Here is a 17,008-nt window from a genome sequence, read left to right on the forward strand (position 1 = left end):
ACTAAAAGATTTATAAAGATTTATCATGCAAAATTGCTCTCTTCTGGATAGTTTTGAGTGGTTAAATTTGTCTTTCATGGCTGGTGGCTGATGGTATGGCTTGTGCTATATTTTTGTTCTGTAGCTTTATCTTGTTAAGAGAAAGGTGTATATGGTAGAAGACATTATTTTCCATACATGTGGTGATAAAGATAAAAAGGCATCTTTTTTTGTTAATATTTTTTTCTTTTGCAATACAAAGCAAGAATGGCCCTCTAGTGGTCACAGCTCAAAAAATAATAAAAAAATAATAATTAAAGAAATGATACGGGGAGTTTGCTTCATCTCACCCAAGCAGTACTGCAATAATAGCTTTCTCTGGGGCTCTCAAGCAAAGAAACCAAAATGATAAAAGTTTTTCTCTTCTCCTTGACATTCTCGTGCTTCTGCATGGAGGAGCTAAGATAATATTTGCAATTTAGTCATGTAATTGGCAGCTTCAGACTGTGCATCTGGGGAGCTTCACTTAAATGACTTAACTGTGCACGTTAATAACGATGGCAATTATTTATTGAATAATAGACTATTGGGTTTCTTAAGTAGCTAAGGCATTGAGCTGTGGAACAAAGACTAGCACAAATTACGCTGTCAACTATATTCCAGTTTGTTCCTGAAACCACCATAGTGTGCCTTCTTTTTGTTCGCTTTTATGTAACTCTTTTTTTTCTCTTTGAATTCTTCTCAACAGCCCAGTGACTTCTCGGTATCTCTAAAGGCATCGGGGAAGAACAAACATTTCAAGGTGCAGCTCGTGGACAATGTCTATTGTATTGGGCAGCGTCGCTTTAATACTATGGATGAGTTGGTGGAACACTACAAAAAGGCTCCCATCTTCACCAGTGAACACGGGGAAAAGCTATATCTTGTGAAAGCACTTCAGTGACGATGAAGATGGACTTGGCCACCCAGGCCCCTTCTAACTTCCAAGCCTTAGGTCCTAAAATCACTTTTATAGAGCAGAGCAATATCCGAAGCAGGCTTAAAGAGTAGGCTCTTTCTAACGTGTTTGCTCTGTTGGTTGTTATTTGTCCTTTTTCGTTTGCCTACTTTTGTGTTTCAGTTCTGTTAATCTCAGATCACCTCCCTTCAGGTTGAGAAGTTCACCTCTGTGGCCATTGTAAGCACTCACTTCCATGTCCGAGTTCTAAACTCCCCTCTTCTGTGTACGTTTACATACTTAGCTCGGATAAAGGAGGGGGGTTTGCAATTCAACCCAGTGTTAACCTGTTCAAATTGCTCACGCAGACAGACAGAACTCTTCATTAAGAGACATCGGGCACAGTCTGAATGCACTGAGGCTGCAGCTAAGTAAGTGAGATATAGTAGACATAACAGTTGTGGCTGTGAGTTCTGTAGCTATATTGCTTACCAAGTAGTATATTACAAAAACTCCTAGTTCCTAGAAGCACTCTTTACACTGTACTCTGCTATTACATTGCCTCTCTGACTCTTTGCAAAGAGTACACTAATTAAAGCGTTTTGTAATAGTACTTCTTAAACTACTATGGTAAGATTGTAGTAAAAGAAAACTATCTAGTGTATTTTGGTCTGTAATTGCAACAAAGAGAAATTTTATTTGAAAGTTGATTACTAAAGAGAGAATCATTGAATTGTAAAGACTGAATGTTCTGGTAATCTACAACCAAATGTGCCATCCACATAACGCTTTTTCCTCTTGCCCTTCTGCTTGTTTGAATTAAACAATTATGTATTTAATTCTCAAAGTAATATGTATCTGTAGCTGATTGTTGACACTAATACAGAAGATTAATAAAAACTGATCAGGGGACAGGGTGGGGCGGGCTACCAACACTATATATATATTTGCTTTACAGAAAGGAATCTTCAGGTTTTACAGAGGATGGTGTGATTGGTAGGAAGAGACACACAGAATGTTTATGAAGAAAATGCTTTTTTCTCTTTTCTTTACATTTAAACTCCTTTATGGTTTAAATATACAGACTTTAGATGGCACACTCCTGAGACTGAAGAAGGGATCTTGAGATCTCAAAATCTTGCGTACTCAGTTTTTTGGATATTGTAATAAAAAAGGTATTATGTCATGATGGAGTACTGGGTTTATCCTTGGGTGGTAGTCCTGGTGTGGCTTTAGAAAGGTCAAATAGAGTAAATTCTGAATTTGTCTGTCTTGGAATGTGTGTGGCCTGCAAAGAAAATATTTGCAACTGCAGAGATCAGTTTGATATGAGGCAATGTCTAATGAGCTCCACATTGATTCTCTCTGTTTGTTTATAGCTTTAATGAAAACTGCAAGATGGAGCTCTCTTATGGTACCTTTTTGCTAGTAAGTCTTCCTTACAAATTTTGTATTTCAGCCAGTGGTGATACGTAACTCCAGCATAGGCAGAGCGGGCACCAGCTGAGGGCAGCTCTGAAAGTAACACCTCCTATTTATTATTGCGATGTCAGAGGTGAATATTGGTGGAATGGCAGTAGAGGCTGACAGACGGCAGTCGAGGGGCACTCTGGACGGGCACTCTGACGCAATGGTGTCTGACATGAAAGTATGTATGAAACAAAGGTGTCTCATTGAATTCCTCCATGCAGAAAAAAATGGCACCCACTGACATTCATCAACCTTTGCTGGAGTTTTACGGAGACCAGACAGTGGATGTGAGCACAGTGAGGCGGTGGATGGTGACAGCAGTGGTGACAGCGACATCAAAGACAAGCCATGTTCTGGATGGCCATGCAGATTTTGTGACTGTGGCATGCAGGCTCTTGTTCATCATTGGTAAAAATGCATAGCTGATAGTGATGACTCTGTTGAAAAAGAGTGTTTTGTAGCTGAGAATTTGTTCTACCAAATAGTGTTACTGTGCTCTTTGTTGTAGTTTCCATGGAAGTAAATCCAGGCATTACTTTCAGAGCAACTAACATACAACTTCATGAGTTATACACACGTTATTCTCCCACCACTCTTCTTATTTCTGTGAGATTATCTGGATTAAATCTGTGTATGAATTAACAACTGTATTTTTCTGTATATGGGTAAACAAAAATTGGGCACTGAAACTTCCACATGGTCCAGCCTCATGAAGGAAAGTAGTGATTGAGGGCAGTCCAAAACGATCACTCTTCATCCTGGCAAGAACATACCCATGGCTAGATTCTTTGAGCAGAGAAGTTTTCATTATGAAGTTGCTGAGAAGTACCCCTTGTTTACAGTCTTCTTGCTAGGACATCGCAGTTGGTTTCTTCTTAACCTTTTAAGTGAGTTCTGCAGAGGCCGTAGGGCTTTTGCTGTCTAATATCTAGTTCTTTAGCTAAATGTAAGCATGTACCTTGAGTATGGCAAGGACATTAAGAAAGTCAACTGTATGTCCTGTGTGTGTTTTCAGTTCTGAGTGAGTTGCTTTTCAGTCCTATTGCCTCTTTGGAGTGTTTCAAAAACTGATACATGGGAATGTTTTTCAGTAAACTAAGAACTACAGTTACTCTTTCATGCCCCATGTTCATTTTTCTGAAACGTCCACTGTATTTCTTGTTCCAAGAGTCCTCCTATGCTTCTTGCTGTGTGTTTTCTATTTTGCTTCTTTTTTTTTTCATTGAAAGTTCCTAACTCCCTTCTAGTCTTGATAGATCAGAACTAAATCAAATAGACTTCCAAGTGAAATTTTTACCATATGCTTGATATTTTAAGGGATTTGCAGTCCTTTTATTTTTTTTCTTCCACCTCTTGCCTTGTAAACAGCTTCTGAATATTGAGGCACCAACCACTGAAGTATTTTGTTTGGAAGCAGTTGGTTAATTTATGACCCAGCTGTATGAACAACTAGCTTGAATTATTTTTTTTTTAAACAAGCTTCATCTTGCTTTTGCCCACTCTGTATTTAATCAACATGCAGTCTATTCAGCGGGCTCATTAATAGGTCTTCAGTTGTTCCCAGTCTTTGCTAATTAAGATAAGTTTCTGCAAGTTTTACTGCCTTTTTGACCTCATTTTCTGGATTGGGCCTTAAGCATTAGAAACCTTCAGTGATAACAGTTTAATAAAGGACAGCGTTACATGGATTTTTGTTTTCTCATTTTATACCTATGCTTCCTATCTTTTGACAAAATTGTCATCTTTATTTTTTGACTACTTCAAGCTTCTTTGTCAAAACATGGGATTAGGGGCTGTGTTTTGTTGTGAATTATAGGAACTGTGGTTACCTTGAGTGTTTCTCCTGCAGTTTTCATTAAAAGCTCAAATAATGTCTGATGAAGTGGTGATTTTTCTTAATGATATTTAGCCTGCCTTTTCCTGTTATACCTGGTTCATATAGGTGCATCTGTTCTGTTTTTGAAGTGTTACACTTGTATAGTTGTTGAATGTTTTCTAGCCTTGATACTGTTTACATAGGTCGGTGAATGAGTTTTCTGAATCTGTAGTACTTGCTGTACTTCCTGTGTAGCGGAAGGAATTTGAGATCCATGCTTTTACTCCTAGCTCCAGGTTTTTGTCAGTCAGCTCCCTCGTCAGATTATCTTGACCACTGTGATATCACCAAACACGCAGTACAAAAAGATGGTTAAATCCTGTCACTTTGGAACTTGTAGGCTGTACCAGTCCTTTCCTAAGGCTGTTTTACTTAGGATGCTGTGGTTGCCGTTCTTCTCGGTCCTTGCTTTTTTGCTGTTCAGTCTTGCAGACTGAAAAGTTTCCAGAGGGGCAGGGAGGAGGTCTTGGCTATCACCAGTCTTTTATTTATTTATTTATTTATTTTGCAAGAAGGCTTAGAGGGACGTTTTGCTACTGTTTTTTAGCCACTTCGGAACTGTATATGGCTGGGAGCTGATGCTGTTTGTCACTGCCTCCACTGCCATGTTGCTGTTACCCATGCTGTGCTATCTGGCAAAAATAAATAAATCAGGGAGCTTTAGGATTTACTTTCTTGTGGAGATGAATGCACGCAAGCTTTTTCTTAGGTCCCAAGCCAGACATTTGCTTGCCAGCTCCAAACTGGAAAGAGCCTGAACTTGTAGCACGATGCTGAGTCTTAAACTGGAAGTCTTGCAGAGAAGTACAAGAGAAACTGTAAATAAAGCGGTGCAGGTTTCAGCTGATTTAAGGTGCCTGTCAGCAAAATATGACACAGTTTGGTTCCAGATAGCCACAGCTGACCGATTTAGTTTTGAAGGTAGTCACACTAGTTGCAGGCAGATTATTGAAGGATTAAGCTACAAGTAAACAGAGAGCATGCTGGGTAAGCTTGTATGGTCCTGCTGTGCTGTAAAAGCAAAGGCTTTGCTTTGCCTTTGCTTTTGGGGAGAGGAGAGAAAAGGTGGTTGGGTAATTAACATGAATGTGAATTGTATGAATGGACTAAAAGTCATGGTCTTGAATAATTCTATTTAGTATTCTCTAATCAATTTTTTTTTTTGTCTTAGAAATTAAGGTGACAGTCTTCAAGTTGACAGCTATGCTTTCAGGCCTGGCGTGTAGCTTTCCTGTAGTATAAAAGTAACGTTCTAATTTAATGGTTTCACTAAGGGCAAATAAGAGATCTGTGCTTATAGCGATGAGTTTTGTTGTGACAAAGCTGAAATGTTTAAAACCATTTTACTGTTTTACCTATAAGAATGAACCAAATCTTGCCTTAACTACAAACAAAAACAAACATTTAAAAAAAAAATCTAGAAAAGGGACCATGCTTCTTTTGGATTCAGTCTGACATTTTATTTGGCAAAAGCTACTACATAACTGGAATGGCATTTGTTCCTTCTTGGTCTTAAACAAATCTATTCAGTAGTTTGGAAGTAAGGAAACGTATGCAATCTCCCCAAAATCTGATGAGTTCTGCGTTCCTCCTTCAGTAGCATAGGATGACTCATTTTTAAATGGAAACTTGTTAATATATTTATAACGATAATCTGTGAAAGGTGTATTGCGGAAGTAACTTTCAGCTCCTTACAATTACAGTGGGAACTGAGCCCTTCCAGTCCTTACAAAATGAGGTACTTTCTTTTTCTTTTGTAAGAAGTGGAAAAGCATAAAGCAGCAAGAGCGCAGAGTGCCCACTCCTTAGTGGTACTACAGATCACCTTGGCCGTGTGAATGAAAGGTCTCATGGTAAAAGGAGGACACAGGTAAACACTACTGTTCCTTTCACTAGTTGCTCCTAGGTGAATTAGGCTTTTCAGTAACAAATAAATCAGTTGTGGAATAATGTCGTAGAAAATACAGATTCATAGAAAATAGAATCATAGAATTGCTCAGGTTGGAAAAGACCTTAAAGATGATCGAGTCCAACCACAACCTAATGATACTACCCTAACTCTAACAACCCACTGCTAAATCATGTCCCTGAGCACCACATCCTAATGGTTTTTAAACACATGCAGGGATGGTGACTCAACCACCTCCCTGGGGAGCCTGTTCCAGTGCTCAACAACCCTTTCTGTAAAGAAGTGTTTCCTAACGTCCAACCTAAACTTACCCTGGTGCAACTTGAGGCCATTTTCCCTTGTCCTGTTACCTGTCACCAGTGAGAAGAGACCATACTGCAGTTCCAACCCAAATGTACCCCAATTCGAGTATATATGATAGCAGCGCCTTGCATTTTTATATGTTCTTGTGCTACTGCCTTGCAAAAGCAGTTGGTTGTCTGTTCAGTTGTATATTCATACCTATTGTTGTTGCACACAGAGAACGTTTATGGACCTGAAATGATTTAATGTGAAATATAACATCTAGATGACGTGCTTTAAGCCATAATGTTTTCTGGTCCTTTCCATTGTTCTGGAACCCTATGATACTTTTGTATTTTGAAATGCAAGTTTTTCTTGCACATTTACTTAACACTTCTTTTCCAGTGATAAAACAGCTTTTTGTCTCCTCCGTTGTTGTTTGAGGTATCTACCCAACCTCATATAGAAGCTGACTAAAAGAAGTGGTATGTAACCCTTCTCATATTAGACAAGTTTTTCCTTGCTTTTTCTTTCACATGTGGTAATATTTGAGTGGTTTAGGAGTGGGAGGTTAAATAGATAAAAGAAAAATAAGAATCTTTAAATTGACAGATTATCTTCAGTAGCAGGAGTCCACAGTTATGAGGTGAAAGTTACAGGTAAGAAGTGTTTTCTTCTCTTTCCTGAAATGAATTTGGCTTGACATCAGATGGCACTTGTGCATGAAGTATTAGAAAGGTTAACATATTCATGTGTCACAAGTTAAACCTGTTGTTACTGCTCAAACGTCTGTTACTGATGAAGCAGAACGTGGTGTGGTTCTTGAACATCATAAAGGTAGTGGTCATTATCAAGGCAAAAAATATCAGTATTCCACTGAGAAAACACTATGTACGCTAAGATAAAATTGTTACTCTTGGTCTTGTACTCTGTTAAACAGTGGTGATCTTCAAGGGGGACAACTGTGGCTTGGGGACTTTTTTTGGCTGGGGGACAAGGTGAGGAGGTGTTTTATTTTTACAGGGAAGACTTAAAAGGAGATGTTTTGCTTCAGTTTGCAAGCCAGGATTTGCTTCTGAGCTTTTTACTTAGAACATCTCTTTGGTTGTGAGCCAGTCCACACAGTGCCTTAACTGAAATTGGTCTCCCAACTGTAATTGAAACTGCAGTGGTGAATAATGGGCTACATTATTACTATTATTTAATTTTGATTTCCATCAGATAGGATGCATTCATCTATATGGTAATTAATTAGTGGGTACTTTGGGTTACTGACAGCTTTTTCACCTGAGTTCAACTCTGTAAAGTTAAAATAATCTTGATGATTTCTTTTTTTTTTTTATTCCTTCTTATGTCGCAGAACCAGTAGTGCATTCAGTGCAATTATAATTTCTAAGGCAAAGAAGCTCTTCAGTTGTGGGCGACTGGTATGTTTGGAATACTAAGTCTGTAGATGATGATATAGCAAAGAAGGAGTCAAGGGTAAGGGCAGCAGCAGACAGGTGGTGTGAACAGGATCCTGGGATCGCAAGGCAAGGATCTGAAGGCTTCTCAAGAATGTTTATTTTCAATTTGAATGCTGGCAGCTGATTTGTGAATCTTAATCCTTTTTTTTTTTTTTAATGAATGATCTATTCGGAAGTAAATTCCAGGAATTGGAAACGAGCATTGCGGGAGACAAGGTGGATGTTAAGGCCCTAATTAAAGCAAAGAACACTGGTATTTGTGGCTGTTTTCCTACTCCAAATCTCTTGATGTTTGCATCCCAGTGAAAAGTGGAATGCCCAGTATTTACCTGCCTTAGCACCAGCATCAGCCTGATCTTGCCGGCATAACCTGTCTCTGCTGTAGAATTAACTGTGGTTATGTTAAAGCAGATGGCCCTAATGCAATCAGCGCTCACCAGTAAGAGATGGGTACCATGGAGGAGTCTTCTAACCCAGTTACTTTGCAGTCCTTTGCCAGCACTGTCAGTGTTTGGCTGTGCTGTGTTAATAAGGCAGGGAGTTGTTTCTTACGCTCATAGGCAGCTTTGACCACATGTGCCAGTGCACAGTGGAGATCATAATGCTGTCAAGTTCAAGATGGTCTTTAAAAAAGGATCATTCCTTTAAGCTGTTATTTCTGATGCATTTTATTGTGCGCCCATGTTGCCAGCCCGTGGGTGCTTTTTGGTGCAGGCTCTTGTGCAAAAAGGAGAAGTCTGAGCATGTTTCGAAAGTTAGCAATCTCATCTCAGCCCTTTGCTACGTGATAAATGTTTATCAGAGAACCGGTCTTGGTGGTGAAATGTTTTAATTGTCATCTTTGATACTCTTGAATCCCTAAATTAACATCAGGCTTAGGTGTTTGTTTTGTTTTCTTATTCCCCCCTTTTCTTTGAATGTACACACTCATCTGTCTTCGACGTTCCTGTTGCTTCCTGGAAGGTCTCCTTGGCTGCTCTGAAACTTTGTGGGCCGCCTGGAACGATGGAGTTTTCATTGAATGTTGGCTTAATGAGAAAGAGTGCCGTTGGTGATGAATGGTGCGATCCTGTGGGGAGGTAAATAAGAACTGACGGTGCTTTCCTACTTAATGCTGGTTCTTTGAAGCACTTCATGCTAATGGAATGAACTCTGGCCATTCTTCAGAAAGGAAACAAAAAAGGGAACAAGTTCGCTTCTGGTTTAAATCAAAACACTTTTTAAACGCTTGTGAATCATTTTAAAACTGTAAGAATGGAGATGCCTGTTACATGCCGCCATGGCAGGAACTGCTCTAATTACCGATGAAAGGGCAAGACTGCTTTCTTCAGCATTAGCAGAATGTTAATTCTTCAGTGGCAGTAGAACTTTTGCAAAAAGTTCTGACCACCTTCAGAAACACACCCAAAACCAAGCTCTGCATAGGAAATGCAGTTCTGAACCTTTGAGGATAGGGCACCATGCAGTCATCTGCTTTATTTTTTTCCCTTATTCTTCTGTTTCTGCAATGATTTTATGATGAGTTAGAGGAATAACTTTTTTTTTCTGTGTTTTCTACTGTAGTTTGTGCGGTTGGTCTGGCATTGCTTCCATTTGAGGTGGTTTGAGCTTCCAATAATCCTGCTTCTCCTGTTCTTCTGTTCCAGCTTCCTACCCCATTTGTCTCCCAGTCCACCTTTTCTCCTTCCCTCTATTTCATCTCCTTTACCCTGAAGTTTGTCAAGTTCTTCAGCTCTTCCTTCCTTTTTTTTTTTGATAGTCTGGACAAATCCTTCCTTTTTCATCACCAGTATTCAGAGCCTACGTAATGGACAGGAAAGGTTGCTCTAGTCCTCACTTGTTCCTGCTATGTGCAGGCTGTAGAGAAGTAGGCCTGTTTCTCTGGCTTGTGCTCGTGTTGTGGGCACAGCAAGGCCGAATCACTAGAGCAAACCTATTCTCATCACTCACAGAGATAGTTCATTGAACAATGGAATTCCAGCCCAACTCCTCAACCTTAGTTGAGGGTTTCAGTGCATGTATTGGCACTGTTGGACTCTTGGTGCCCAAACAGGTGAAGCAGCTGCAGCTCTGATACAGGGAGAGAAAAGGACGTTGTCAGTATTTCTACATGTTTGTCTCAATTGTCTCGCAGCATGCTTGCCAAAATAGGGGCTGTTAAATTCTTGAAGTTGTTTGTATTTTTTGGGAGAAAGGAGTTCAGAGCTCACTCCTCTCTTTCTGCTTGCCTGAGTTTCCCCTCTTTAACCTACTGGTTATTTGCTGGTCCTGAAGAGAGGAAATGGGAAGGAGTCCTCCCAGAGAGCTGCAGTTCAGCATTAGCTCTTTTTGTGAGATCTGATACTCTCCAAGTGCGCTGATGTGTAGTTTGACATAGCAGAGATGCTATGCTGATGTATAAATAACTTTAACACTGTGTTGTAACTGTAAATGACAGTTTGTGCAGTTTATTGGGACTGTTATAATTATGGGGTCTGCATAAATCTCCATTCAGGAAACTGATACTGTAAACAAAACCCTTTAATTAAGAAGGAAAAAAAAAATGCCCTCAGCCCACATACAAAAGGAAGAAACAGCTCAAACTGAAGAGAGCAGCCCAAATAATTGCAGTGTTCTGTGCAATAATGATGGAGAGCAGACAGAGCGTACACCAAGGAGCCACGGAAGTGAAGTCTGGTGAAAGGATTGGTGACAGATGAAGCTGTTAGGAGCACGCCAGCCCACGGGGACGCAGTGATCTGTGTGTTGGCACCAGTGTGCAGGGGGAACGCTCAAGAGTAGTTGCACCAGGCATTTGCTAAGAGCCCTGGCACCGTGGGCTCTTGTGGGAGGAACGGCTGCTTCATTGGGAAGCAGTTCGTGCTTTTCCTCTTGAGATGCGGACTGGATATAAACAGCAGTAGGCTTGAATATTCAATCAGTCTCTGCTCCTGCAGAAGGAAATGAAGACATCTAAGAAATCCCCGTTGTCCCAGATGTGTACACACACATGCTTTCCTCCATTTAGAAAATTTCTTCAAATTTGAACCACTCCAGAATTAACTCGCTTGTCCTTCCAGAATCTACACACACCTTTCTGCAGCATTGTGGTCACTGGGGAAAGTTTTGATTACGTTTGAACCTGTGTGCAGACTTGCCCTAGGCTGCACACCGATGACTAATCCTGAATGAGCTCAGTGCTCTCTGCAGAGAGCCAGCATTGGAACAGTTGCAGTTGTGCCCGTAATTACATGAAAAGTCCTCTATTCTTCCACATTCCCACATGTTGCTGCTTGGGGAGGCACAGCCCTTCAGTTTCTGTCATCCCTGTGACAGCTCTGATGCTTGTCCAAGTTTATTCCAACTTCTACAGCTGGTACACAGAAGACTTTGATCCTACTGCTTCTTGCACCAGCCTTTCACACTGGGTGTGGAAAACTACTGTACCTGTAGTCATACCCAGACAGGGAACCTGATTTTCCACTGCCATAACCGGATGGATGTGTTGCCTGCCATAAGCATGCAGGAGACAAAGGATCTGGCCCCTTGATTGGTAATGTTTCAGTTTTTTAATGGACAGGGGATGTGAACTGTGATGTGGGAAAAGAAAATTTACAAAGAACCTCACAACATTTATGCAATAACTGCAAAAAAGCATCAGCATTTACTTTGCAGATTTTCTAAGGTTTACACCAAGGCAGGTTGAAATTGAATGGAAACATCAAAGTAGTTGGCTTGGGATCTAACTCCAGTACAATTAATTTCTTACTGACTTCTGTTTGATATCAAAAAGTAATAGGGTACTTACCTTTATGATTTTAAGGAGCTTAACTTCAGATGATAGGGGGGATCAAGAATACAAGCATCTGTGCCAGAGAAGCTCCCTGAGCCGAATGCTTATGTTTTCTAATCAATCATACATGAGGTGTATTCACCAATTGGGCAGAAAGGAGAAAAAGTGGAGATGGTGCCAAATCTGCAAAGAAAATGTCAGATAAAAGAGGATTTGCTTTGTTATAAACTATTGCAGCATTCTTTAACTGAACCTGACTTGCTAGGCTTTATGCTATAGGATCACAATGGCTTTTTTCAGATTTTCTAGGTATTAAAATTCAGCCCTCCAACTCCAGTGCTCCCTTTCCTAATGCTATTTTATCCTCTAGAGGAGAGTGTTCTAAATGATAGATAGATGTTATTATTAGACTAAAACTTCTTACTATCAAGAATTTAAAGATTATCAGACTTCTGAACATACAGACCTCAGACTGGAGAAGAAAAGAATACTATTATTTTCTTGGTGTTCTTTATTCTTTTTTTTCAGAGTAGTCATTAGTTGCATTACAAAAGTGACAACGTTACGGATGTGAGAATGAACTAAAAAGATATATTGTGAGTGATGTTTTGTATTTGATTTATCTCCTGGGTTATGATTTTATCTTTCTTATGGTCCTAGCCAAAGTTTGCAGCTTCAGGGTGGTTCCTCCTGATGTATTTGTTTCACCTTCTCAGTCTTGCTGCTTAGTGATGCTCTTTTCTTCTCTGCTGGCTGGAGCTGCCTGGATTCACACCTTAATGTTGCATTAGTTGCTTCAGAATTCATTGTAGGAATTTTGCTATGAAAAGCATGGTATCAGAGCGTGGCTACTTAAAAGAAATGAGTTTTCATGCAGGGATCAGCTCGTTTATACCTGTTTTTCTCTTGCAAACTGGTCTTTTTTTTCTTCCTTTTGCTACCATTTTCCCACGTCTTCAGTGATTCACAGCCTCCTACACTGAGGTCCCCTGGGACTGTCGGAGATGACTTTGTTATTAAACGATGTTCCTTGATGACCCAAGTTTCCCTTGTAATCTGATTCCAGCAAGGCGATGGTACCAAGCCTCTGGGGAATGGCTTGAGTTGCACACACAGAAAAGAAGCTTGTTCAAAGTGACCTAAAAGCTTGGAAGTCCTCAAAGCAATCATCAGCTTTCAATTCTGGGCTGCAAAATGTGAGTTGCTGTAGCACCGCTGCTCCATGACCAAGCCTGTCTCGATGGGTTGCCTCATCTGTGTGAAATAGGGACCTATGTTTGATGACCTCAAGTGTCTGTGCTCTATCCCTGATGCTTCCACTAGCATGGCCTTCTCTTGTTCCCATGTGCTTACCATGTGAGGCTGCTAGATCCCGTAGCTGGTCTCTTCCTTTTTCACCACTGCATAGAGGTGTATCCCTCAGCCACACAAATTCATTGCAAGACTTGCCTTCCAGGTGATGAGTTGCAATAGTGAATGTACATCTGTTCATTTGAAATTGCACTTGCTGCAAAATTGTTTCCTGTAGGTCGCTGATTTGCTGCCATACAGATAATTAGCATTGTCGTTAATCATTTATTTTCACTGTGTTTCACTGAGACTCATTTCAGATGGTGAAGAATGATGTAGAGGGTGTTCAATATAAATCTGAACTGTGCAGTTCTCTCTGTAGGTATATATTGTGAAGATGCAAGGGAATTAATTCTGCTTCTGGTGCAAATGGTATTTATTATGAACTGAGAAACTTCAGCTGATGTTCAGTGTTTTAGTGTGTGTCAGACAAACCCAGAAATTTTCTACATGGCAACTGTGAGTGATGCTGGCTGATGAAATATTTCACCCACTTCAACAGCGGGAGCAATTTTTAATTAAAAAGAATAGGTAGTGTGTACTATATCAAATGCTTTAACTCTGAAAAGTTGGAAATGAGAATTAATAGATTCATGCAGGAGTGTACATACAGGGGATTAATGACTTCTGTTACGCTAGTGATTATTCATTTCCATTTGAATACGTTGCTCCAAGATCACACCTGCAATCCCCCCAAAATAAAGAAGTTAAAATAATGGAAATGTCAGGGCTTGAAGGCAGGAAGGCCAGAGAAGAAAAACAGAGCATATGGTAAATAGAATAAGGAAAAGGTGAGGTTTTTGATGCAGTGATGAGGACAGGGATGTGATTGGAAAGATCAGGAGGAAGAATGAATCTCCAGTGATACTCGCACAGAAAGGAGGGAGCTTTAGATCAGATCTATTGATTGGTGCTGGTACAAAGGTAATCTTTTTACCTTAAGCACAACTCTGCAGAGACAGCTGTTGTTACTAATGTCTCCTTCTAATAAAGACATTAATGCTGAGAGATTGCTTGAAGTGGCATTCATAGCTGAGGCTGTGCCATATTCCCAACTACAGTAAGGTAGGGTTTTTTCTAGTCTATTTTTGCATATTTTTATTTTTCTCTCCTGAATACTTGTGTTGCTATTCTGATTGCCTCAATAGCTTCTGATCACACTAAATGTGAATTATTAGAGGGAGGAGTAAAGACCGGAATGGTGCTGGGAGGCTGTTTTCCCTCAGTCGTGCAAAATCCTGATAGGCAACAGGTGAGATCAACGTGGGAGATGAGGCAAAAGTGAATGAGGGGTTAAAAAGGCAATATAAGTGGCTGTGGAGCTGCGTTGTCCTTAATCAAATAAAACGTCCTCAACCACTAACCATCCATCTCCATCCTCATTAAAGTTAGTTGGAGCTTTCCATTAAGGGGAAAGGATATTGGCTCAGCCCCCAGTCCTCCGTGCTGGGCGTAGCGGGCACAGTCCTTGAGCTCAGAGGTGAGCAGAAGTGATTTTACAACTGAAGAGCCTGAGTGAAATCCCAGCCCATTGCATCCAATCGTGAGACTCCCATTAACTTCATTAGCGCAGGAGTTTTGCCGCTGCACTCAGCATGAAGTGAAATCAATGCGGCGCAAGGCAGCGGGATGTGTAACAACAGAGATGCTTGGTTGTCTTATCTGCAGCTGGAGTGCCCGAGCCTCGGCTATTTTCACTGATGAAGTTTCATGCTGCCACATCCTCTGATACACGGGAACATTGGAAGTATGAGTGAATTATTCACTGCTACAGCTGCTCGTTTTGTGCAGAGAGGAACTCTGGAGTGCTACCTCGTAGGGGCTTTGCATCCAAAATAGCCCCCTCTGCAGTTTTCCTCCTCATCCAGAAGTGGCTATATGTAAGACACGGCAGATAGCTGGCATACAGGAAGTGTTATTCAGCTTTCATTCCATACACAGACAGAAGAAAGAACAAAGCAAGGGTTAAAAATAAGAAATTTGGAGGAAAAGAAACTTCGAGGAAAGAAATGAGCTATACCCATCCAGCTGTGCTATCTGCTGCCCTGTCGGCAGGGAATGATGTATTTTTGAGAAGGACGCGTGTGTAAAGAAACAGTGATTGAAAACACATGCGAATGGAAAGGGATTTTACCCAGCTCTCCCTCAGCCTGAGAAGAAAGCTGTCCATTGCACTAATTGCCACGCGAGCCCCAGAACTGTGTGGCGCTGCCAGGCTCTGATCCCTCCCTGGAGAGCAGAGACGAATGCAGAAGGACGGCGCGGGAGGTCAGGGGCAGGTCAACGCAAGATTGCAGTTTCCAGGCGACTGGTGCAGGTTTTTCTAGAAAGGGCTGCAAATCTATTTCCTGTAAGTAGCTGAGCTCCCAAACCCAAGAGTCTTAAAATCCCGGCCTCTTTCAGGATTGCCGTGCGGATATTGATAGCTCACCCCGGCCTGCTCTTGAAGTCACGCTGCTGAGACTCTGCTGCACTGATCTGTGAGCCCACATTCTCCTCGCGTGATATGGCTCGGCCCTTCAAATGCTATCATGGGCAACAGCAGCTGTGGTGTTCGTGTGCAGAATTGCTGAAAATTGAGCATCTTTCCCCTCCTTTTCCATGCGGTAATGCTGAACGTGTCCAACCTCCCCACCCCCCCATGCACGCCATCCATTTTCCTGCTGGAGCATCCGGCCAGCATGACTTCATCTGCTGGGCTCTCAGGAGGCCCGGGGTTGCTGGCCATGTCCCAGAGCCATGGGAATGTGCTGAGCAAACACCTCTGCATCAGCCCGCAAGAAGCCTTCCTGGGAGCCGCGTCTCTCAGCCTTTCTCTGCTGGCACAGGGCTGTTAGAGGGACGGAGCAGCAGGCCACGGCACGGCCAAATGAAAGGGCTCTTGTTTCAAAGTGTGTTTTTGTAGCTTTCTAGGATTGTGTTTTTGCACAGAAGCAGGCATTCATTTGCTGTGAAATTGCAGTTTCATCTTTTATACTGACAGGATGATTTCCGTCACCGCGAGCGGTTCCAGTAAAGCCTGCGCTGGGTTCTAAATGCTGTGGGGGAAGGAGGGTGCCTTGCCAGCTGTCTCTTCAGCACACAAACTTCAGCAGAACCACGCTTTTCCCTCAGCTCTTTCTGAACGTTGTTATGTTCGTGCGTCAGGCTCAATGGGAAGGGCAGGAGTTCTCCCAGGCGCTGCAGGGTGTGCTTGGTGCTGGCTGCAGCCTGCTGCAGGGAGCAACAGGAAATCAGGCGGGTTAGATGGTGCTGGGATACCAAGGGAAGGCGTTCCATTTCGGTATTAGTTGATCATATCTTGGCTACACAAATGCAGCCTTTACGTTGCGCAAGTATCTCCTCCTGCCCCCCTCCATAAGGAACATGAGGTTTTACTTCTTACTTCACAGAAAATCAGGTTGCTGCATTACCTTGTCAGAAGTTGGGTTGGGTTCAACCCAGCAGAGGGGTTGGGTTGAAAAACCAGAATGAGCTGTGCTCCCTGACCCCCCAGGGGTCAGCACTTACCAGCATCTCGAATTTCCTCCATTGTTATTCCAGAATCGTTGGCCTGCCACTGTTTTCACGTGGCTCAAGTGAATAATGCAGATGGCAATTACTCTTCATGTCAGTCATGCGTGCGCTCATTAGTGTGAGCAGCGCCAGGGTCCTGCCAGGCTATAGGACCGCTGTGGACTTAGGAGCTGCTGGTGCATGTGGGGACACTCGTTGCTTTCTGCCAGATTCCTCACCATGTGTGTGAAGCGGGTGTCATGTGCATGATCTGGTGTCACAGTGATCCCTGCCAGCACAGCTTTTTTGGGGTGAGTAAATCAGCCAGCTCCAATCAGGAAGTGATCTAAGGTTTTGCTTGTAACCCAAACTGAGAAAAGCAAAGCTTTTTAAACTGTTATTGTAGTTGAAAAGAGGCACAAAGCCCTTCAGACTCCCTCTTACTCCATCATGCAGATGTCAAAGAAGCTCA

The 17,008-nt window shown here is 41.8% G+C and overlaps 1 protein-coding gene across 11 annotated transcripts in view; it reads left to right on the plus strand.

The window, feature by feature from the left end:
- Nucleotides 1-2,102, plus strand: part of NCK1 (NCK adaptor protein 1) — an 83,059-nt gene extending 80,957 nt beyond the window's left edge. For all 11 annotated transcript variants that reach the window (XM_046941053.1, XM_046941073.1, XM_040699199.2 and 8 more), the window contains one exon: nucleotides 728-2,102. In XM_046941053.1, coding sequence (XP_046797009.1) covers nucleotides 728-922 — 195 coding nt within the window. In that variant the 3' untranslated portion in view covers nucleotides 923-2,102. The remainder of the gene's footprint in view (nucleotides 1-727) is intronic.
- Nucleotides 2,103-17,008: the final 14,906 nt, after the last annotated feature.

This window comes from Gallus gallus, chromosome 1 (assembly GCF_016699485.2).
Source record: "Gallus gallus isolate bGalGal1 chromosome 1, bGalGal1.mat.broiler.GRCg7b, whole genome shotgun sequence".
In the NCBI taxonomy this organism is placed as follows: Eukaryota; Metazoa; Chordata; class Aves; order Galliformes; family Phasianidae; genus Gallus; species Gallus gallus.